A 23,255-nucleotide genomic window follows, 5' to 3' on the forward strand; every position below is an offset into this window, starting at 1 on the left:
CCTCCAGATAGCATTTATTAAGGGGAATTTAACAACACCAAAGTATAAGGTACACCTATCATATTCCCTCCCCCTCCCCCCCCCCCCCATGGGCCATTTCTAACATTATAGGGGGGGGGAATCTTGGACAGGTAACCCTCTCCACTTCATTGAGAGATGAATGCCTAAATACAGGGTATTACTTGGAACAGCCCCTCCTTAGTTACACTATTGGCAGCCCACTGGACAGGTAAGAAGTGTCATAATACAAAGATATAAATACACACTGTACACATTTGAGGACATTTGGACATTCTGCTATTACCTGTCAAGATAATAATAGGATACAAACACTTTAAACAGTACCATTTGAAAGTATACAGGCAGGCCCTTGCACTACATGCTTTGGGGAATTCATCCATAAATCTGACCACAAAAGAGATGGGTATAGTGTGTATGGGTTTGGCAAAGTCAGCAGATAGATGATTGAGGAAAGATAGAGAATTGGGATCAGCTGACTTAGTAGTTGGGGGGAGGGAGGGTTACTAAAAATGATTTGGGGACACCACAAAAAAAAGCCTCTGGCACTCTGCCTGAATTTAAAGCACAAATCACATTTAAAATCATTTTAGGGGTGTTTGGGGTAAAGCACTACTATGGAGCTGACAAAATACATTGTTAAGTGACTACATGAGGTGAATATAGGGGCAGGAGAACATGCTGGGGAGGTTATTGAAGGCCAATCTGTATGAAGGAGTAAAAAAAATAATTACAGAAAAATCCAGCATGCATGAGGACAAAGGGGACATTCACAGCATATTACAATCATGGTAATCAGGGAATGAGGAAAGAAATACAATATATTATCAAACATTCAATACAAAAAAATGTGAGATTAAAGGATAAAAATCTTACCTTCATATACTCCTTCTGCAGGACCTGGATGATTGCAGAACAGGTCTCAGGGATTATGATCCCCAGAGCCTGGGGGGAGATGCCTGTCGAGAACTTCAAGTCCTGCAGACTTCTCCCTGTCGCCAAGTACCGCAGGGTAGCAACCAACCTCTGCTCCGGAGTGATGGCTTGCCTCATGCAGGTATCCTGCCTGCTAATATAAGGAAGGGGTCAGCGAAGCCACCAGACGGTGAAACACGGGGTCCGTCATCCTGAGAAAGTTCCTGAAATCATCAGGATTATTCTCACAGATCTCACGGAGCAAAGGCATATGAGAGAACTGGTCACGCTGAAGCAACCAATTCTTGGTCCATGAACTCCTCCCCACCCTGTTCATGGACTGGACTTGTGTCAAGGTCAAGACCCCAACACCAAGCCCCCGCACAGCACAAACTCTACGAGGAGTACGTATACGCAACATGGCTAGAAAACGGTCGGCTGCTCAGAACGAAGTAACAGAACGCACTGAAGAACAGCAAGGCCTGTGAAGAGCGACCTGAAAAACAGTAACGAACGAACAAGAACACAATGACTACTTAAATTCACGCGGAACTTGATTGCACGCACTTAAAGAGCAGATACAAACCCACAAGCACAAACTGAACTGCAGAAAACAATCTGAAAGCCACGAGTCTGAAAAAGCGCGAATCGTCTCTCACCAAACTTTTACTAACACGAGATTAGCAAAAGGAGCCCAAAGGGTGCCGCGCTTGGTTCTGAACTGGCCTTTTCTAGTCTCGTCGTACGTGCTTGACGTCACCGCGTTGTTGGCGATCGGAAATTCCGACAACTTTGTGTGACCGTGTGTGCGCAAAACAAGTTTGAGCCAACATCCGTCGGAAAAAATCCTAGGATTTTGTTGTCGGAATGTCCGAACAAAGTCCGACCGTGTGTACAGGGCATAACAGGTTTTCTTCTAAGATTGCCCTGTATTTGGTTCCATCCATCTTCCCATCAACTATGACCAGCTTCCCTGTCCCTGCTAAAGAAAAGCATCCCCACAACATCATGCTGCCACCATAATGTTTCACGGTGGGGATGGTGTGTTTAGGGTGATGTTCAGTGTTAGTTTTCCGCCACACATAGCATTTTGCTTTTAGGCCAAAAAGTTAAATTTTGGTCTCATCTGACCAGAGCACCTTCTTCCACATGTTTGCAAATGGGACTTCTTATGGCTTTTTTTTCATCAATGGCTTCCTTCTTGCCACTCTTCCATACAGGCCAGATTTGTGGAGTGCATGACTAATAGTTGTCCTGTGGACAGATTCTCCCACCTGAGCTGTGGATCTCTGCAGCTCCTCCAGTTACCATGGGCCTCTTGACTGCTTCTCTGATTAACGCTCTCCTTGCCCGGCCTGTCAGTTTAGGTTGATGGCTATGTCTTGGTAGGTTTGCAGTTGTGCTATACTCTTTCCATTTTCGAATAATGGATTGAACAGTGTTCCGTGAGATGTTCAAAGCTTGGGATCTTGTTTTTATAACCTAGCCCTGCTTTAAACTTCTCCACAACTTTATCCCTGACCTGTCTGTTGTGTTCCTTGGCCTTCATAATGCTGTTTGTTCACTAAGGTTCTCTAACAAATGTCTGAGGGCTTCACAGAACAGCTGTATTTATACTGAGATTAAATTACACACAGGTGGACTCTATTTACTAATTAGGTGACTTCTGAAGGCAATTGGTTCCACTAGATATTTATTTGCAAAAATTTTTGAAAAACATTTATCATTTTCCTTCCACTTCACAATTATGTGCCACTTTGTATTGGTCCATCACATAAAATCTGAATAAAATACATTTATGTTTTTGGTTGGAACATAACAAGGGGTATGAATACTTTTTCAAAGCACTGTACGTGTTTGTAGCTTAAATATTGATATTTGCATGGAAAATGGTAATTTTATGTACTTTTCTGAAGTGTCAGAATAAAATGTGGCTCTGTCAGTAAATTTCAAGATTTTTACCAGTAAAAAAATTGGTTATGTTTGTAAATTTTAGACATCCTGTCAGTAAATTTCACTTTGGGAGGTTGGCAACCCTGCCAGCAGGGCAGGCGATGAAACAGGTCTGAAGGGAGGAGGTTTCCTCCTGTGAATGCTGGGGTAAGTACATTATTATTTGCTAGGCGGTTGGCATGTAGGCAGGTTTAGGGTGATCTGCCTACACCGGTGGTGCTGTTGGAAACATCATGCAGGGAGAGTGGAGGACATGTACATTCCTCTGGTCCTCCGTATGTATCATTGGGTGAGCTGCTGTCCGATTGGATACTGCTGCCCTGGGTGTCTCCTGTGTCCATCTTTATAAAAAGCACCGACTCACTGCTGTTGGCACATATTTTGCGTGTGGTTAGGTCAGGGACAGGAACCCTCTGGACAGGGAGAGTATACCTAGCATAAGGGAGAGGTTTCAAAGGAAAAGGGAAAGTATACAGTGCCTTGCTAAAGTATTCTCCCCCTTGGCATTTTTCGTATTTTGTTGCCTCAGAACCTGGAATAACAATGGATTGTTTGAGGATTTGCATTATTTAATTTACAGAACATGCCCACATGAAGATGTTTTTTTTTTTTTTTTATTGTGAAGCAAACAACAAATAGGACAAAATAACAGAAAAAGTCAATGTGCATAACTATTCACCCCCCTAAAGTCAATTTTTTATAGAGCCACCTTTTGCAGCTATCACAGCTCCACGTCGCATTGGATAAGTCTCTATGAGCTTGCCACATATTACCACTGGGATTTTTGCCCATTCCTCCTTGCAAAACTGCTCCAGCTCCTTCAAGTTGGATGGTTTGCGCTTGTGAACAGCAATCTTTAAGTCTGACCACAGATTTTTTATTCGATTGAGGTCTGGGCTTTGACTAGGCTATTCCAACACATGCTTCCCCTTAAACCACTCAAGTGTTGCTTCAGCAGTGTGTTTGGGGTCATTGTCCTGCTGGAAGGTGAACCTCCATCCTAGCCTCAAATCACACACACAGAGTGGTACAGGTTTTGCTCAAGAATATCCCTGTATTTAGCACCATCCATCTTTCCCTCAACTCTGACCAGTTTCCTGGTCCCAACTGCTGAAAAACATCCCACAGCATGATGCTGCCACCACCATGTTTCAATGTGGGGATGGTGTTCTTTGGGTGATGTGATGTGTTGGGTTTGCGCCAGACATAGCACTTTCTTTGATGGCCAAAAAGTTCAATTTTAGTTTCATCAGAGCAGAGCACCTTCCTCCATACATTTTGGGAGTCTCCCACATGCCTTTTCGCAAACTCAAAACGTGCCATTTTGTTTTTTGCTGAAAGCAATGGCTTTCTTCTGGCCACTCTTCCATAAAGCCCAACTCTAGGGAGCATACAGCTTATTGTCGTCCTATGTACAGATACTCCAGTCTCTGCTGTGGAACTCTGCAGCTCCTCCAGGGTTACCTTAGATCTCTGTGCTGCCTCTCTTGATTAATGGCCACCTTGCACGGTCTGTGAGTTTTGGTTTGCGGCCATCTCTTGGCAGGTTTGCTGTTGTGCCATGTTCTTTCTATTTGATTATGATAGATTAGATGGTGCTCCTAGGGATCATCAAAGATTTGGATTTTTTTTTATAACCTAACCCTGACTTGTATTTCTCAACAACATTGTCCCTTACTTGTTTGGAGAGTTCCTTGGTCTTCATGGCAGTGTTTGGTTAGTGGTGCCTCTTGCTTAGGTGTTGCAGCTTCTGGGGCCTTTCAAAAAGGTGTCTATATGTAATGACCGATCATGTGACACTTAGATTGCACACAGGTGGACATCATTTCACTAATTATGTGACTTCTGAAGGTAATTGGTTGCACCAGAGATTTTTATGGGCTTCATAACAAAGGGGGTGAATACATACGCACATGCCAATTATCAGTTTTTTATTTCTGAAAAATAGTTTTATGTATATATTTTTCTAATTTTACTTCACCAACTTAGACTATTGTGTTCTGATCCATCACATATAATTCAGATTAAATAAACATTGAACTAAAGGCTGTAATGTAACAAAATGGGTACAAAGCCAAGGGGGTGAATACTTTCGCAAGGCACTGTAGGACTGCTTGCTAGTGCTGCATCAGGGAACCTTCTTGCTCATAGTTATTTTCTGCTCACTGCCTATCAGTCTCTGTGCACTGCTTCTTGCAAGTGTCATATTATCATCTGTGTGTTGCTGTCAGTTCCAAGTTGCTGCATAGACTCTTGCTGTATGTTGGAATGTTCTTAATACATTTTCTGCAACTTCAATCCCTGTGTGTGCCGTTCCTTCCCCTGAGGGGTGCCTTCCACCTGGCCTCCCACCCCATCTATGTGCAGGTTGGAGAGGGAGCTAAACCAGAGACTATGGGTAGCCTATGCTGACCTTAATCTTTAATTTGTGCACATTGAGGAAACTACACTGCCTCTAACTGTGGGCTGGATAAAATCTTGTAGTGGGCCAGAGTTTAGAGACCCCCGATTTAGACTAACATGCCTGTAATGGTTTCCATTTATCCAGGTCATGGTCTAGCTAGTAGTAATTAAACACATTCAACAGACTTGTCCTATAATTTAGACAATGTTTTGCAGCTTCTCCAAGCCATTATTTATTTAGCTCCAATGAGTGTCAGGAAAATACTCCAACATATATATGCACACAGGTAGCAGACAACCTTAATCCAATCACTATGGCATGTGTGGATATTAATTGTCCAATAACAGGATGGGAGGAATGAAAGTTGTGAAAACAACTTGTTCTAGTTATTGAAGAAGTTGCTTGGAGAAGCTACAAAATTATCTTCAAAATGATAGAACAATCCAATTGAATGTCACTAACTACTACTGGTTATTTAGGCCAACTTTAGCCCAAAAGCATACCATCAATTCTCACAGCAGCAAATATCATTCCCATCCCTGTACCCCTAACCCTGGAAACCACTTCTCTGCACTATAATGCTCCGTACACACGATCGGACATTCCGACAACAAAATCCATGGATTTTTTCTGACGGATGTTGGCTCAAACTTGTCTTGCATACACATGGTCACACAAATCTTGTCGGAATTTTCCGAACATCAAGAACGCGGTGACGTACAACACGTACGACGAGCCGAGAAAAAGGAAGTTCAATAGCCAGTGCGGCTCTTCTGCTTGATTCTGAGCATGGGTGGAACTTGTGCGTCGGAATTGTGTACACACGATCGGAATTTACAACAACAGATATTGTTGTCGGAAAATTTGAGATCCAGATCTCAAACTCTGTGTGACGGATATTCCGATGGAAAATGTCCGATGCAGCCTACACACGGTCGGAATTTCCAACATGCTCCCATCGAACATTTTCCGTTGGAAAATCCTTCCGCGTGTACGGGGCATGACCCATGTCCTTTACCCACCTGCAGCAGGGCATTTTATTCCCCCTCTCCTCAAAGTTTCACCACTCCTGGTCATGGGAAGTGTACCGTCTTGCTTCTGTCTGCAGTATGAAAAGTATTTATACATGTTATCATGGTGATCCAATGGCTTCAGATGTTAGGCATGCTTATCAGGAGTTATGAGTTCACTTGCTAAATGCTTGTTTTGGATTCCATAGCAAGACAACAGCTATTTATAGAATTATGTCCATAACGGCAGCCTAAATGTTACTTATACAGGTATACTGGCCAAAAAAAAAAAAGACAAAGTCCATTCCCCATTAGGCAAGGTTTCAGATTTTAAGACAGAAGGATGGCAACATGATGGCTGAGATGAAATGAAGAAAACCGCTTAGGTAAAAATGACAGCTGAGGCTGAAAAACCACAGCGGTATACCAGAAACTATTCCTCATAAGAAAGTGCAGCCAAATCCGGAACTCAGTGAGCCAAAAGTAACAGCAACCAAAAATATAACCTTCCAAGTCAGAAGGGCACAGCCGATGTTTCGTCTCACAGCAGGTCGTGACAGTTGTACACAATGAATGGCTTCTTGTCATGCTAGCCATTGTGTTGCTAGCTGTGATTGGTCAATTTGATCACATGGTACAGACAGGGGCAATCACAGTCCATCTGTACCATGTGATTAGCTTTGACTAATAACAACAAAACAAACGGAATAAATCAGTTTCATTCAGTAAAATGCTTGCTTATAGCAATGTAATTCACTGCTATAAGCAAACACAACGGTCTCCGTTTATGAAGCAGTGAAATTTATTCACTGCTTCATTCTCCGGCATTCACAGTGAAGATCTTTCTCCTCTGTGTGCCAGTTTATGAAGCGGTGTAGATCGCTTCACCTTCTGAGGAGTGAAGCGATCTACAAACGCTTCCAAAAGTGGAGAACGGCCCCTGATACTGGAATCTCGTGAGACTTTACGAGATTACAGCACCAGAAATTCACGGAAACACCAAGATGTCAGTTTATTAAGCAGTGATAAATTATCACCGCTCAATACACGGACAGACGGTGTGGATTAATGTTAATAAAATAATGAGTCCCCCTACATTATATACACACACATTATATATACACATGTATACACACATACACATACATGTATATAAACACACATTATATATATTATATATATATATATATGTGAAAACGCAAAGAACACAGGGGGGGGGGGCGCGACTGAGACCTCCGCCGCCTTAGGCCCCGCACAGGGGCGTCACCGAGGTCCCACACGGGGGACGTCAACCGAGGCCCCGCACAGGGGGCACGGACCCAGGCTCCTCACAAGGAGCACTGTCCGAGACCCCGCACTGTGGCGCCTACTGATACCCCACACAGGGGGCACCATTGGACCCCTAACAGGGGCACTGGCTGAGACCCCGCAGAAGGGGCGCCTATGGAAATCCTGCACAGGGGGAGCCTACAGATGCCTCACACAGGGAACACATCTGGGCCCATGACATCTGGATGCCCGCAACGCAAAGCAGCGACCTCCGCTGCCCGCTCGGTAGGCCGCAAAAGCCATGGTCTAAATTTTCGGCCGCCCGCCGCGAGTGCTCGGTAGGCTGCAAAGCCACAACCTAAATTAGTGGAGGGCTGCCGCAGGGAGCAGGTATCTGCGAATGCCTGGTCACCCACTCAACCATCAGGAGCCAAGGTGTACACCCCCATAGTGACAACCCTGGAGGGGAAGAGGGGGTGGACAGTTTCCAAAGCACCCAAGCCAGAGGCATGGGTCTCACCCAGGGAAGGGGGGGATGTGGAGAGCCCCAGATGGACCGACCGCCCCAGGGAGTACCCGCGCCCCACACCACTCCAGGGAAGGAGAGGAGGGGGCCTCTTACTTACCGCTCCAGTAAGTGCGCGGGTAACGCTCCCAGACAGATCCTTCTCGCCACCGAAGTGGGGGACTGTTGGCCATGAGGAACGCTGCAACACAGGCCGAGACCTGGTCGTATGCGACCTCGCGAGACTTTTAACTCGCAGTGCCAGCCCCCGTCCAGTGGGGCTATGTCGCAGCCGACCTAGCGTGTAGCTGCGGTCTGCACACACTCACTGGCCAGACTGGGAAGACCACTGGTTCTTAGTGTCCAGCCCGTTGCCCAGTCGAGCAGTTGATTGTATTTCTCCCAGGAAAAAATCCAAAAGAAAAAAAAAAAAAAAAAAAAAAAAGTAGCTTAAAAAGCAAAAACAAAAAATTGCCAGGACCAGAAATCCAAGCAGGGAACTAGGTCTTACTCCTGACTAGGCAGAAAAAAAACAAAAACAAAAACTGAAGGCCTAGATGAGAGGGGAGTATATATCACCTAGGACTTCCCATGGGCGTAGCCAAGTCTTTTTTCTGCCTAGTGTCCTACTCCTGTAGGGGGCAATATAACCCTATGGTTCTGAAAAAGGAAGTGCTGTGTATGTGAATGAACGAATAAGAAAATTCGTTTTTTTTTTTCCCCTACAGATTTCATTTTTTTTTGTTTGTTTACCAAAAAATAAAAACCCAGTGGTGCATAAATACCAACAAAAGAAAGCTCTAGTAGTGTGAACAAAATGATAAAAATTTATTTTGGGTACAGTGTTGCTTGACCGCGCAATTGTCATTCAAAGTGCGATAGCACTGAAAGCTGAAAATTGGCTTGGGCAGGAAGGGGGTAAAAGTGCCCAGTATTGAAATGGTTTAATGAGATGAAACAAAACCTACCTGTAGTCGTTGGAGAACAACAATTAAGGCCAGCTGTAGGGTTTACAACCCTTGTTTGCTAGGACAGTAAATTGCCCACTTGATATACATATATATATCTGTATCTCACTCACAAACACACAATATACGTTTTTTTAAGTAGAAGTGGCAGGTATTAAACCGTAGGCCTAGCCTTCTTTTCAAATGGTAACAGAGTACTCTACCCCACAGTAAACTTTTGTATGAAATAATCCAAACAGGATCAGACAAATGTTCTTCCAGAAAGGGTAAATGTTCCACATGTTTCTCGCAGTGCAATTCTACTGATCAGTACTTCAGCGATAAGATTCTTTCTGCACATGTGTACAGAGAAGACCCCAAGATGCAAGTTGCTGTATGGAGTAGGTCTATGCTTCCACTGAGAAGCTAAGAGCATGTGAAAAATATTCCAGGTTGCTGCTCGATTTATTATTTCCACAGTCTGGGCTCATCTCATAAAATGAGCCCAGACTTTAAGACTGTGACTGAGACACATACACCAACAGCCGCAATTGCTGATTGTAAAGCTGCTCTCACCAGCGTACCCAAGCTACCAGACATCTTTCAGGCATCTCGTCCACTGGGCACACAAGGGTCTTAATGATATAAGAAACTGCCAGTTTCACTTGGTATGGTGTATTACAGAGGGGACCTTTTTGGCAGAACAAACACCTTGTTAGGGTGAGCTCAGGCCACGTACAAAATATTCTTTAAAATGAGGATGTATCGGGAAGGATTGAACATCCCCTTCAACCTGAAAAAGCAAGTGTTCCTCCACTGGTTTCTCCTCTGTAATAAGGAGGGGGAAGGAAAGGAGGAATGCTTTCATTTGTGACCAAGGTGGTCCAAACTAGCAAGTATTTCAGAAAATTGCTGCAACTCAACAATAGCAGATGAGAATTGCTCCTTGGTCACATAGGAATTGGAGAAGAAGGTGCCCCGGCGGTAACGTGACAACAGATAGATGGAGGGAGGGAGTCAAAGCCACACAGAAACAAACTGTCCCCCAGAAGATACACTGCACAGGGGACTGTGTTCAGGTTCCTCTGTACCTGAAGAAGCTTTTTGGACCCCCTCCTAACTGCTGTTGGAAAGACATGGGCCTGCTGACATGTATATAGCAACCCTGCTGGGATCAGTGGCCTAAGTCACCTAAGAAATCTACCAGTGCCCCATTAATCCCCAAGGAAAGGAACTTGCTGTGACTGCAGCCTGTAGTCCCACTTGGTATGTTCTACTGTTAATTGTAGTCCTATGAAGCTGGCTTTGCTGCAATCTGTAGTCCCACCAGGCAGGCTATGCTGTAGTCTGACTAGACACTACCGATGATGCAACCTGTATTTACCTCTCTTTGGGGATCAAAGATGGCCACCACCAAGGCACTTGTTGTAAACCCTTGTGTTTTTCACCTTAATGCATCCTATGCATTAAAGGTGAAAAAACATCTGGCGGTCACTGCCCCCCCGTTTTGCTTACCTGAGCCCCTTCATCTCTCCGGCAGGGACGTGGTGTCCATCTCTGCACAGGGACCCGGCTCTTGATTGGATAGATTGATAGCAGCGCAGCCATTGGCTCCCGCTGTTGTCAATCAAATCCAATGACCCGGGGGGTGGGGTCGAGTCTGGCATTCATGTCTGGACGTAAATCAAGGAGCGCGCCCGCAAGGTAACCACCTCAGGAGAGCGCTTCTCCTAGAGGGTTATCTGATGCAGGGGGGAGCCACGAGAGCCACCGGGGGACCCCAGAAGAGGATGTTTGGGGCCACTCCGTGCAAAACAAGCTGCACAGTGGAGGTATTACATGTTTGTTATTTATAAAAAAAAACAAAAACAAAACAAAAAAAAAAAAAAGAAGATCCTTTACAATCACTTTAACCCCAATTGTGATGTCACGCATGATAGCATAGTTAAGTCTCAAGCAAATGCAGGGGACAGATAAGCACTCTCCACCATCTGCATTTGACATCCAAAGCCACCCAGGACACTCTGAGTTTCGTCACTGCTATGTAGCTCTCAGGACAGCTCAGGATGCTGTGCTGCGACAAACACACACCTAACATTATAAAATAATAAAGTATTAAAACCTTTTTTTTTTGCCACGCCCCATCATGACATGCTCTGCCACTAAGGTCCTTCAGGGACTTCCCCCACAGGGGGTCACTGCCCTGGACCTGTATAATACCTTAGCGGCGCATAAGGCAATATAGCTTTGCACAGGGTCCGGTGTCATTACTCTGTATGTTGACAAGCCATATAATAGGATCCAAACAAATAAATAAAAATTTGGTCTCAAAGCCCCACTTGAAAGCCTTCACTTGAAGTAGCAATATTTCAAAAGTAATACTACTTCAGGTGCTACTTGGAAAACCTCTGATTTCATGCACAGAGGTCTATGCAAGTTGGACCTGAACTTGCAAAAAGTAGTGCAAGAACTACAACTGGATGGAGTCACACCGATTTGACCGATACCATTATGGACAATAGGGTGAAACATGTCATGTGATTTGAAACAAACAGCATGACAAGTCGCACCGGTGTGATCGGGGGCTGAATCTCAGATGGAACCATTCAAGATGCTAGATATATTCATGCAGAGATCTGCAAAAAACTGAATTCTTGCCTAAAGGGGAAGAGTTATGCCTGGGGAGGGGACTTCCTATCTTTTTTTTTTGCCAGCAACTGATCACCTAATGGTGGCAGCATAACTATCTTCTTAATGAATATGAAAACACACTGTGTCCCATGATGTATAATAAAGAAACACACACAATGCTTTTCTATTCAGTCAAGTTTTACCCAGAAGAAAAGGTGGGCTTTATTGGTAAAAAGTTGGTAAACAAAAAAAATAGTTGACACAGAAAAGTATTTTCAGTTCCATAACAAATTGAGGTTTTTTAGTTCTATAGAAATAAAATAAAAATGCAATTACAGCTATTTACAAAAGGTACAATGTACCAAACCTAAAAACAAAATAAAATTCCACAAAGGCGGCTTTAAAAGGTTCACTTTAGTGTTTTGCAGAGTTTTTCCAGGCGACTCTGGAAAAAAAAAAAATAATTACAGATTACACCAACAGTCCATGCCAAACGGTACTTACAATTATTTGCAATACAGTAAGTTATTTTTCAAATGAAACACCTCCTTATACTATCATAATATAGCACTCAAAACTGCTTTAGCTCTCATAACAGATATGGGCTATTTTTTGCAACATAATTTTATACTATACATTTTGCTAACTTTTAGCTTCTGAAAAGTGGCTTACTGGTTTCTGATGACAATTTTTAAAAACAATGCATTTATCACAAGAACGTTTACTTAAAGCAGAACTTTACTCAGAACAGCGTAATAAAAACAATGTTCTTAAGCAAGGAACATACATTCCACATCAATAATTTCACTACCAAAATTAGTGTGTGCTGTAAATTGCCTCCAGCATTGCTCCTGTTAAAGGGGTTGTAAAGGTTCGTGTTTTTTCACCTTAATGCATCCCCCACCCCCCATTTTACTTACCCGAACCCTCGAACTCGTCCCACGGGGACTCGCTCTCTCTCTGGCCAGGGTTCTCGGCTCTTGATTGGATAGATTGATAGCAGCACAGTCATTGGCTCCTGCTGCTGTCAATCAAATCCAATGCCGAAGGACCCCAGAAGAGCAGGTTCGGGGCCCACTCTGTGCAAAACAAGCTGCACAGTGGAGGTAAGTATGATATGCTATATTTTTTTTTTTTTTTTTAAACGAACATTTAGTGTCACTTTAACTCTTGCTGGAGGCTGCCATTTTGCTGAAGCCTGGAGCCCCGAGCCCCTGAACAGCAGTAAAATCATAAAGCTGAACTAAACCCACCAGTTTAACGGTTTCAATTGCTGATCTCAGGGCTGTTAGAAATCATGGGGCCCCCCCAAGCCCCCACCCCCTGGGGTGCAGCAGATAAGCAACACTGACTTTATCTGCCTACACCTCAAAAATGGAAAAATGTCCCTCTTCTGCTTCCACCTCCTGGCATGACGGGATTGCTAACTGTCACATTTGCCGATGTCCTCAACCAAACTATCAAACCATCAAATGGCTGATGTCATAACTGATCACATGTGCAGAACCATGACAGTTGCAGATCAAACAGAAGCAGCTTCCTTGGATGTAAAGGATAGGAGGGTTTAATCATGCTTTAAGGCTGTCAGCAGATGAACCTATACAAATTTGGCAGTGCCTAAGAATGGAGAGCAATGGAGCATGTGCATAGGAGGGTAAGACTGTGCATTACTGGATTTAGAACAGTATAGACACTTATTTTTAATGTTTTACATAGAGCTATACCTGCAAAAGGGGCCAGCCTGATGTGATCTAGCAGGACTTAATTTTCTGACTAAAGTTCCACTATAAGATGGTCATACAAATAGATTTTTCTCATTCAACCTGCAGGCTGAACAGAAAAACAATCCAAAAAGATTCCTACATCCACGCTACACAGTGTCAATGGACAAGTGTCCCCAATGTGGCCAAGGCTCTTATTGGATGCAGCCACTGCTCAACTAATCATTTTTCACCGTGACGCCTTCACTTTGCCAAACAAGGAATGTCCAGCAGGTGTTGGCCACCAGGGTCACCCAAAATTAATTCTGTTCATTCAGCTTTAATCTGAACTTAAACACAAACTGTAATCCCTAATTTAAGTAAATCATATCCCAAATCATACGCACTGAGAAACCTGAACCAGACAAAATCAATGAGCAGCAGATTATAATAGGGTGTGAATACGATTTACAAAAATCATTCATGTATATATATTTTGTTTAAGTGATAACAATTCCTGTTCTCAGCTGCATAAGGGGCTTGGAGAGTTGAGGGTGAAGAAACAGCAGCACACTGATCTTCCTGCGTGAATGGCTGTGCTGGAAGGAGGAGGAGGTAATGGGGCATGTCAGCACAAGCCTGATTATTAGAAGATAGGGAAGCTATTATCCCTGCACAGCCAGAAAACTGACCATGCCAGGATAGATGTGCTTCTTTGCCTAGCATTGTCAGTTTGAAATAGAAGAGCAGGATCACCATGTATTTCACGCAAAAGAAATCAATACAAAGATGGCAAGATGCTTTTTAACACAAGTACATGGCAAAACAAACATATTAGGAATATGAAATTTTAGGGGAACAGATTCTTTAAGACACAATACGGAGTTTAAGTTTATCATAAAAAGTCAAAAATGACAAGCCAACAAGCTTCAGGGATCCATAAGGTTTCCTTCATCAAGACAGCAGGAAACAGGGTGCGAGAAGAGCGTTGGGAGTAATATTAGATACCGTTTATAAAACATACGTTAAATGCATAAGTGTTTGATCACTGTTTAGGGTGCATTAACACTACATTTCTGTGCGTGTTTTTTGTTTTACTGGAAGAGCCCAATTTGTTCAGCTTGATTAGACAAAACAAGTCAACAAAGCAAAAAATAGTGCATACATCATAATTCTCAAAGAATATTAGTTTGGGTTAAAACCTGTAATAAATGGATGCAAACACACATTCCTTTACGGTCAATTCAAACCAGCTGCTGCAGCGCAGTCTGGCAGGATCACCGCGGTGCTGATGTTCCAGTCGCATCGCACTAATCACATTTTTTTGTGAACTTTATTGAAATGTCACACAGAACAGTTGCGGGGCAAGAGGCTGTGTATTCCTACATACACATTATTCTTATCATAATCTGGCTTGAGACATGAAAAAAAAAAAAAAAAAATTAAATAAAATGAAAACTTACTGATAAAAGTTTGATGTTATCAAAAGCCTTCTTGTCAAGGCGACTAAGGTTTGCCATATCCATATCCTCAGCTGTTAGACGAATGTTCTTTACAATCAACAAACAAAATATATTAGGCACACACTGACTGATGTCACCATTTCTGAACATAATACAGAAGAAAATGCAAACCATAAAAAATATATTATACACACACACACACTCTACACTGTGCGATGAGCCCAGGCAGGTATAAAAACACATTTTCACTACAGACACAAAAACTTACCTTTCCATCCCCAGCAGGTAAATTAATGAACAATTCATTCATGCCACCCAGTGGACTCCCATTGGCTGAAAAAGTATAGACAGGCTCCTTCATTGATGGAGTCCTGAAAGCTGGAGTATTACGTATCCTAAAAAAAATATCAGGTAGAGCTTTTAGCATTCAGCAGGTGGTGTAGTTGATTTCATTGCTTCAAGTTGTTCTGTGATCTCTATCACATTGCCAGTTATTGATTCACAATAGCTAAAAATACTTAGACCCCTTTCACACCAAGGGCGTTTTGCATGTGCTATAGCATTAAAAATAGCGCCTGCAATCCGCCCTTAAACAGCTGCAGCATTGTCTCCAGTGTGAAAGCCTGAGGGCTTTCACACCGGAGCGCTGCGCTGGCAGGACGTCAGGAAAAGTCCTGTCAGCAGCTTCTTTGGAGCGGTGCGTTTACTGCTCCTCCACCGCTGCTCCCCATTGAAATCAATGGGGCAGCGCTGGGATACCGCCGGCAAAACGCCGCCGTTGCGGCGCATTGCGAGCGGTTTTGACCCTTTCTCGGCCGCTAGCGGGGGGTAAAAGTGCCCCGCTAATCCGACAGTAAAACGCCGCTAAAAATAGCAGGGTTTTACCGCTGACGCTATGGGCGGCTCAGTGTTAAAGGGCTCTTAATTCTTTCAACTGTATTAATACCTTTCAACGGTGTTAATACCTGTAATGATCATAACATATGAAATACGTAAATCAACATAAAGGTTGTCCTTTTTAACCATGCAACTTATCTTCAACTGTCATATGGGTAAAAACTAATTATTTGTCAAATAATATTTATAGCTTAGTGAATTGCGGTTTCTGTATGTAAAGAATCATGTTGTAGTTACCTAGTGTCAATTTTGGGTGTAATCATTGGAGTGTATCCCAGTACCGAAGAATCTGCCAATCTGCTCTTAGAAAGTGCTGCATGACCTCTCTTGCTTGTTCTATATTATGAGAAAATGGAATTAAAACAGATTTTATGTTAGCCTAAACCAAGTGTAAAAAGGTAAAAGGAAAAACAAAACAAAACAAAAAAAACAACACAACAAAAACACACACACACACGTCTATACTTACCTGCTTTGTGCACTGAAAATGTGCCCATGAACCTCCACTTCTTGGGTCCCCCCACTGGCACTCCTGGACCCCCCCCTTTCTCTCCAGTACCTCCATGGGAAGCAGCTTTCCATGGGGGCACTTGTGCGTGCTCGCCCTCAAGGCCTGCTGCTGCGTCCATTGACTCAGACTTGCCCCGTTGTCACTTGCTTGATCAAAAGCAGTGGGAGCCAATGGCAAAACCAGGGAAACCTGGAAGTGAGGGGGAGAAGAACTGGGGGATGCTGGTGCCTAAACATTTTTTACCTTAATGCAAGAAATGCATTAGGGTGAAGAATGGTTTAGGCTTTAGAACCACTTTAATACCAACTGTATTTAGTGGGCTGGAAACAGCCTCTTAACCACTTAAAGACCAGTAGCCGCAGCTGTACTGCGGCAGGTTGGTTCTCCTTGGCAAATCGCCATCGGTGTACGGCGGTCACCCGCGATCGCTCCCGAGAGATGTAAACAGACAGATCCCCGTTCTGTCAGGGGGGAATAAACAGATCTACTGTTCCTATTGATTAGGAACAGCGATCTGTCTCCTCCTCCAATCACTACACTGTCCCCACAGAAACACCTCCCTAGGGAACACTTAACCCCTTGATCGCCCCCTAGTGTTAACCCCTTCCCTGCCAGGTTGGCTCTTACAGACACCACATCTCTCCATAAAGAGGACCTGTCACGCATCTTTCCTATTACAAGGGATGTTTACATGGCTTGTAATAGGAATAAAAGTGATCAAAAAAAAAAAAAAAAAAAGAAAAACTGAAAGAGAAAGAGTAAAAAAAAAAAAAAAGTAAAAAAGCGTCCCCATCTCTGTGTGCTTATCTTTTGACATTTCAGTTTTAGAAACTATGGCAACCTTACCTCTTAGCAGTTGTGTTTGCAGCAGACGTTCTTGTTTTTCTTGTAGTTCCAAGTTTTTTGGTAGCGGAAGCTTTTGCCTTACGAATACAGAACACATTTCTATAAATTTCATGCATACAGCTAGATATGATAAAAGCAATTAGGAAATAAATACTGTACTTGATAGCAGTAAAGCAAAGTTCTCCAGATGTCTGTGCATTATGTTTATGTACACTCATTTGCTTGATAATACAGTACTTTATTTTAATGTGTCCCCTTGGAATTTAAAACACCTTACTTATGCACGCTGCTAGATCACCACCGGCATGAATATTCTGGGAATGTGGCATCCATGTGGGTAGTAAAAACTGTCCAAACATTAAAATAGCATAAATGTGAGGGGAAATAGCAGCTACTAGGCAACTATGGCAAAAATAAGACTAACGTGTTATAAAAAGAGTTACGTGCAGAAACATTCTTCCCTAGGTCAACTGATGCTAATTAAATTAATTAGTAATCCCTAACATTAAAGCAGAACTGAAGTTCTGCTATAAGAAACCGCGAGCAGGCAGACTTATTGCAGAAAAGACATTCATTGTCTCTTCTGCAAAAAATAAAATAAAAAATTCCCCTACCTGCCTGTGTCTTCTCCAGCACTGCAGCCGAGATGCACATGAGCAGCTCTGCTTACAGTGCCAGGATGACTAGTTGCTGCACATGCGCAAGAGTGAGGTCACCCCCCCTGGCCAATGAAGAGGCCCAAAGACTGGCACTCAGAAGAAAATGCTGGTGAGGGACCATTGGACAAGTATTCACCCTAGTTCCACTTTAACCTTTTAGCGAACCAGTCACCTTTTCATCCTAATGTAAAAAGGAGTCATTCCAATCATCCCTTTTTTGGCTTGTTTTGCCACAGAAAACTGGTACATGTGCTTACAGGATGTACAGCTATAAGCATCATTCATGCTACAACAAGCAAAAGTGGCAAGAGCAGAGCTTTCCAGAGTGACAACAGTTCTAATGTGACAAGGTGAAAATCTTAGCCTGCAAAGCTTTGTAATCAAAGCTGATATCTTGAAGGCCAGCAATACATTAAGATCATCAACAATATGTGGACTTAAACTGTTAATATGTTAGACCAGCCTTGAGGTTTCCTAAGGGGTGCCTTGAAAAAAGAAATGCCTAAAAAGCCGGCCTTTTAGTTACACAAAGCCACAGGTTTTTATTGTGTACCATTTTAACCTTCCAGCCACCGGCGTCCCAACAACCAGTGATGTCATCAGTGTTGATAAAAAAGGGTGTTGATGGCTTGCACAGCATTCTTGTTTGACCCTCCCCGGCCCCACTCGGTCAACACTAGGGTCACATTAGCTGAGTGATGGACAAAAACTGAGGGAGATGAGAAATGCTGGAATACTAGCCGGTACTAGTATGCAAAAGTGTATTTGCTAGAATAATGTATATAAAGCATTATGTAAAACTATTAGAATAGGTTTTTACATTTTAGAATGGGGTGCCTTGAGACTGTTTATAAAATTTTAAAGGGTGGCTTGAATGGGAAAAAAAGGTTGAGAAACAAACACTGTTAGACTGGCATTTCCATTAAAGCGGGGTTCCACTCAAATTTTGAACTTAATCTTACCCCCTTCAGTTAATTGCATAGATGTTCAAATGCCGCGCGAAAATTTTTTTTATCGCTGTCATTACCTTTATAGTGGCACTTCCTGTCTCTCCTCCCATGGGAGTAGGCGTTTATTGCCTTTGCCCGGCACCGCACTGTCTCCTGGGAGCTTAGTGTCAGGCTTCCCAAGATTCAGTGCGGAAACAATGATCATGCGTGTGAACAAGCTGTGAATGAACAGCATTCACCGCATCCAGGAAATCAATGCTTGTGGGCTTCACATGCCCACAAGCAAAATGGAAACAGCCAGCATCACATCTTTTAAGTTATTCTTCAGTACGAAAACAGAGGCGGAAATATTACACCCAGACTGAGTATTATTTTGGGGTTAGCAAAGTGTCTCAATGACCTAAAAAAAAAAAAAAAATTGGTCGCCGGACTCCCACTTTAATCCCAAGATTCATTTAGGGCAAGTGCACCCTCAACACAATATGGGCAACAACAGACAAAATTGGATAAGAAAAAAAAAAAAAAAACCACACACCACACACACACACTCTAATAATAAGGCCTCTATTTTCTAAAACCTTGCTCTAAAATACTATTTGGTTAGAACCAATATGGTAACAAAAGTTAGATGTTGGGAAAAGAAAAATGAGAAGCTTTGTGTGCAGTGTGTGTTGCAAGGCAACGTGAACCATGTCATGTTTTTGCTTCCCAAACCCTTTTAGCGAAGGGGTTTGGGAAGCAAAGTGTGTAAACTGTCATCATTGCATCTAGAGATTTTCAAGCTTACATTTGTTCTTGGTCTCAGAACACTCTGTGCTGGATTGTTTTCCCCACCATCTTCAACGGAGTTAGACTTTGCTTTTCTAGCTGTAGAAAAATGAAGTAGCAAAAAAAATAAAAAATAAAAAAACAACCATATATTAGCACAGTAGACTCTGCTTTGTGCACTTGAGGGCAATTTAAAAATCCAAGTGCAAAGAAAAAAATAAGGCCTTTAAAATAAATAAATTAAAAAAAAAAAAATCCCTAAAAAAAGAAATTGGTAAAAGACAAACATCTAAAAAAAAAAAAATGGCAGCATATACACTGCTCAAAAAAATTTAAGGAACACTTTTTAAATTTAGAGTATAGCATCAAATCAATTAAAGTGAATGTAAAACCACATTCGTGAAATCTGACCTGGGCACATATATCTGTAGTGTTTACTTCTTATCTCTCTCCAAAGCCCAAAGTCCCATGTCTTTCTGCTGCTCCATTCCTCTGTTATCAACATAACTTCTGACAAGCTCTCCGACACAGGAGATAAAAGCAGCTGGAAATTTGTGTTGGGGAGCCAACTTAGAGACAGATAAGCAGAGAGCTTGCCTATTCACAGCACAGCTCTGCATGTTTCTTTGTTCCTCTGCCTATGAGGAGAGGGTGCGTGTGCCTTTCCTCCAATCAGCTCTCACAGTGTATGCCCAGACTTCCCTCCCACTGCTGAAACAGGAAGAAAAATTTCTAACACGATGTCCACATTCTAAAGAATGTAGAAAGCTGAAGACCGCAGATATACTTGTAAAACTTATGTAGGGAGATTTGTTTCATCTCTGTGTATCATCCACTTTAAACTCCTGGGATATTGATCTGGCCAGTTAAATAGCAGAGGGGGTTGTTAATCAGTTTCAGCTGCTTTGGTGTTAAAGTGATTGCTATTTTTAGAGAAAAACAAAAACTTTCCAAACGTTATACTTACCTGCCCTGTGGTTTTGCACATGGCAGCCCAGATCCTTCTCTTCTTGTGTCCCTCTTCAGCTCTCCTGGCCCCTCCCTCCTGTCGAGTGCCCCACAGCAGGCAGCTGGCTATGGGGGCACCCGAGTCGCAGCTCCCAGTGTCCATTCAGACATGGAGCCCCGGTTTGGCCACGCCCCCTCTCCTGATTGGCTACATGACTGACAGCAGCGTGAGCCAATAGCACTGCTACTGTGTTTCAGCAGAAGAGTCCCGGACAGCCGAGGCACTCGTGGTCATCACTGAAGTGGGGCTCAGGTAAGTATTAAGCCTCTTGCACACAGCAGCTTGAAAAAGCTCAGTACAGTTTTTTGCCCATTTACATTTTATGCAGAACGAAAATGCGCGCAAATATTTACAACAAAAAAAAAAAAAGAAAAAAAAAAAAAAAGGGAAGTCTGAAAAAGTAGATACTCAAACAGGAGTATCATGTGCAAGAGGCCTTAAGAGGGCTGCTGCACACAGAAGGGTTTTTTATCTTAACGCATCAAGATAAAAACCTTCTGACTTTACAACCACTTGTGAAACAACAGGTGCACTAGATGGGCAACAATGAGACTATCTACAAAACAGGAATGGTTTTACAAGTGGAGGCCACGGACATTCCCCCCCCCCCCCCCCCCCCCCCCTCATCTTTTCTGACAGTTTTTCACAAGCTTTGTATTTGGCTAGGGTCAATGCCACTACTGGAAGCATGAGGCGATACCTGGACCCTATAAAGTTTGCACAAGCAGTCCAACTCCTCGAGGGTGGCACATCAATACGTGCCATTGCCAGAAGGTTTGCTATGTCTCCCAGCACAGTCTCACGAGCATTGAGATTCCAGAAGACAGGCAATTACTCTAGGAGAGCTGGACAGGGCCATAGAAGGTCCTTAACCTATTGGCAGGACCAGTATCTGCTCCTTTGTGCAAGGAGTAACAGGATGAGCACTGCCAGAGTGCCCTAGAAAATTACCTCCAGCAGGCCACTGGTGTGACGGTCTCTGACCAAACAATCAGAAACAGACTTCATCAGGGTGGCCCGAGTCCCCGACATCATCTAATGGGCCCCGTGCTCACTGCCCGGCACCGTGGAACTCGATTGGCATTTGCCATTGAACTCCAGAACTGGCAGGTCTGCCACTGGCGCCCTGTGCTTTTCACAGATGAGAGCAGGTTCATCCTGAGCACACATGACAGAAATGAAAGGGTCTGGAGAAGCCGTGGAGAAAATCAGAGTTACTTACCGGTAACGTCCTTTTCCAAGAGTCTTTCAAGACAGAACTATAGAGAGACCTTGGCTCCTTCCCTCTTGAGGAAACAACGCCTTCAATTTCAAGATTTAATCCTCACCGTCCCCCCCCACGGCCCCTCAGTTCTTCAAGAGGACCTCCGGCCAGCTGGGGAGACACAAGAACACGTCATAATAATCTTACCTGACGTTCTCCTGCGATGAGTTCTTCAGGAATGTCCAAAAATTTGGGTGGGTATCTGTGCTGTCCTGAAAGACTCCTGGAAAAGGATGTTACCGGTAAGTAACTCCGATTTTCCCATTTCCATCTTTCAGGACAGCACCATAGAGAGGATAAGCGAGCACCTTACCTTAGGGTGGGACTACTGCCTGCAGAACTTTACGACCAAAAGCCTGGTCTTTTGCTGACAGTAGATCCAATCTGTAGTGCCTCAGGAACGTGTCAAATCTGGACCACGTTGCTGCCCTACAGATCTGCTCCGGAGACACACCAGCCCACTCTGCCTGAGAAGTCGCCATTGCCCTGGTGGACTGTGCCCTAATACCTTCCGGTGGCTCTAAACCACTGACTACGTAAGCCTGGATAATGGCTAACCTTAACCATCTAGCTATTGTGCGCCTAGAGGCTCTGCATCCTTTCCTAGTTCCTGAAAATAATACAAAAAAAGACTCAGATTTTCTAAATGGTTTTGTACCTTCCAAGTGCTGAAGGACGCACCTTCTAACGTCCAATTTATGAAAAATATGTTCCTGTTCCCTCACAGGATTCAAAGAGAAGGTGGGCAAAACAATTTCTTGGCCTCTATGAAAACTTGAGGCCACCTTTGGCAAAAAGGCCGGATCGGTTCTAAAAATCACACGGTCCGGAAACACCTGGAAAAAAGGTGCTCTAATAGAAAGGGCTTCGAGTTCACTCACTCTCCTTGCCGTAGTGATCGCCACCAAAAACACTGTTTTGAGGGTGATCCATTTTAACGTACAAGTCTCTAACGGCTCAAAAGGTTCCACCGTAAAGGCCTGTAAAACTAAAGAAAGATCCCACATTAGGAAGGGGGAGACTCTAACTGGTCTCTGCCTGCTTAAGGCTTTAAAAAAACCTAACTATCCACGGGTCTATTGCTAGCTGTTTTTCCAAAAAAAGCTCAGAGCGGATACCTGTCCTTTTAGGGTGCTAAGGGCTAACCCCTTTTCTGCCCCTGATTGCAGAAATTCTAATACCGGTATGGGACTGCGCACATCAAAGGAACTTTCTGTGCACCAGCTATTGAAACGTTTCCACGTCTTCAGGTAGATAACCTGCGTTTCTCTTTCTGCAATTTAGGAGGGTTTCCACTAAACGATCTGAGAAACCCTTGCCCCTCAGCAATTCCTTTTCAGTAGCCAAGCTGCGAGGCTCCACCTCTCCACCTGAAGACAACAGATTGGCCCCTGAGAAAGAAGATTCTCCTGGACTGGCAGAAACCAGGGAGGTTCCACTGCTAGACTCCTTAGGATGGAAAACCACGGCCTCCTGGGCCAACGTGGTGCAATTAGAATAAGAGTTGTGCTCTCTAACTTGAACTTTCTCAGTACC

General features: G+C 43.5%; 1 protein-coding gene across 1 annotated transcript in view; it reads right to left on the bottom strand.

Annotated features, from left to right (window-relative positions):
• Nucleotides 1-11,832: 11,832 nt before the first annotated feature.
• The window catches only part of CDCA8 (cell division cycle associated 8), a 34,504-nt gene continuing 23,081 nt past the window's right edge, over nt 11,833-23,255 (bottom strand). The window contains exons 6-11 of the mRNA XM_073615518.1: nt 19,466-19,545; nt 17,070-17,146; nt 15,950-16,048; nt 15,084-15,210; nt 14,816-14,902; nt 11,833-12,097 (exon numbers count right to left, since the gene is read on the bottom strand). Coding sequence (XP_073471619.1) covers nt 12,062-12,097; nt 14,816-14,902; nt 15,084-15,210; nt 15,950-16,048; nt 17,070-17,146; nt 19,466-19,545 — 506 coding nt within the window. The 3' untranslated portion in view covers nt 11,833-12,061. The remainder of the gene's footprint in view (nt 12,098-14,815; nt 14,903-15,083; nt 15,211-15,949; nt 16,049-17,069; nt 17,147-19,465; nt 19,546-23,255) is intronic.

The sequence above is a fragment of the Aquarana catesbeiana genome, linkage group LG02 (genome assembly GCF_042186555.1).
Source record: "Aquarana catesbeiana isolate 2022-GZ linkage group LG02, ASM4218655v1, whole genome shotgun sequence".
NCBI lineage: Eukaryota > Metazoa > Chordata > Amphibia > Anura > Ranidae > Aquarana > Aquarana catesbeiana.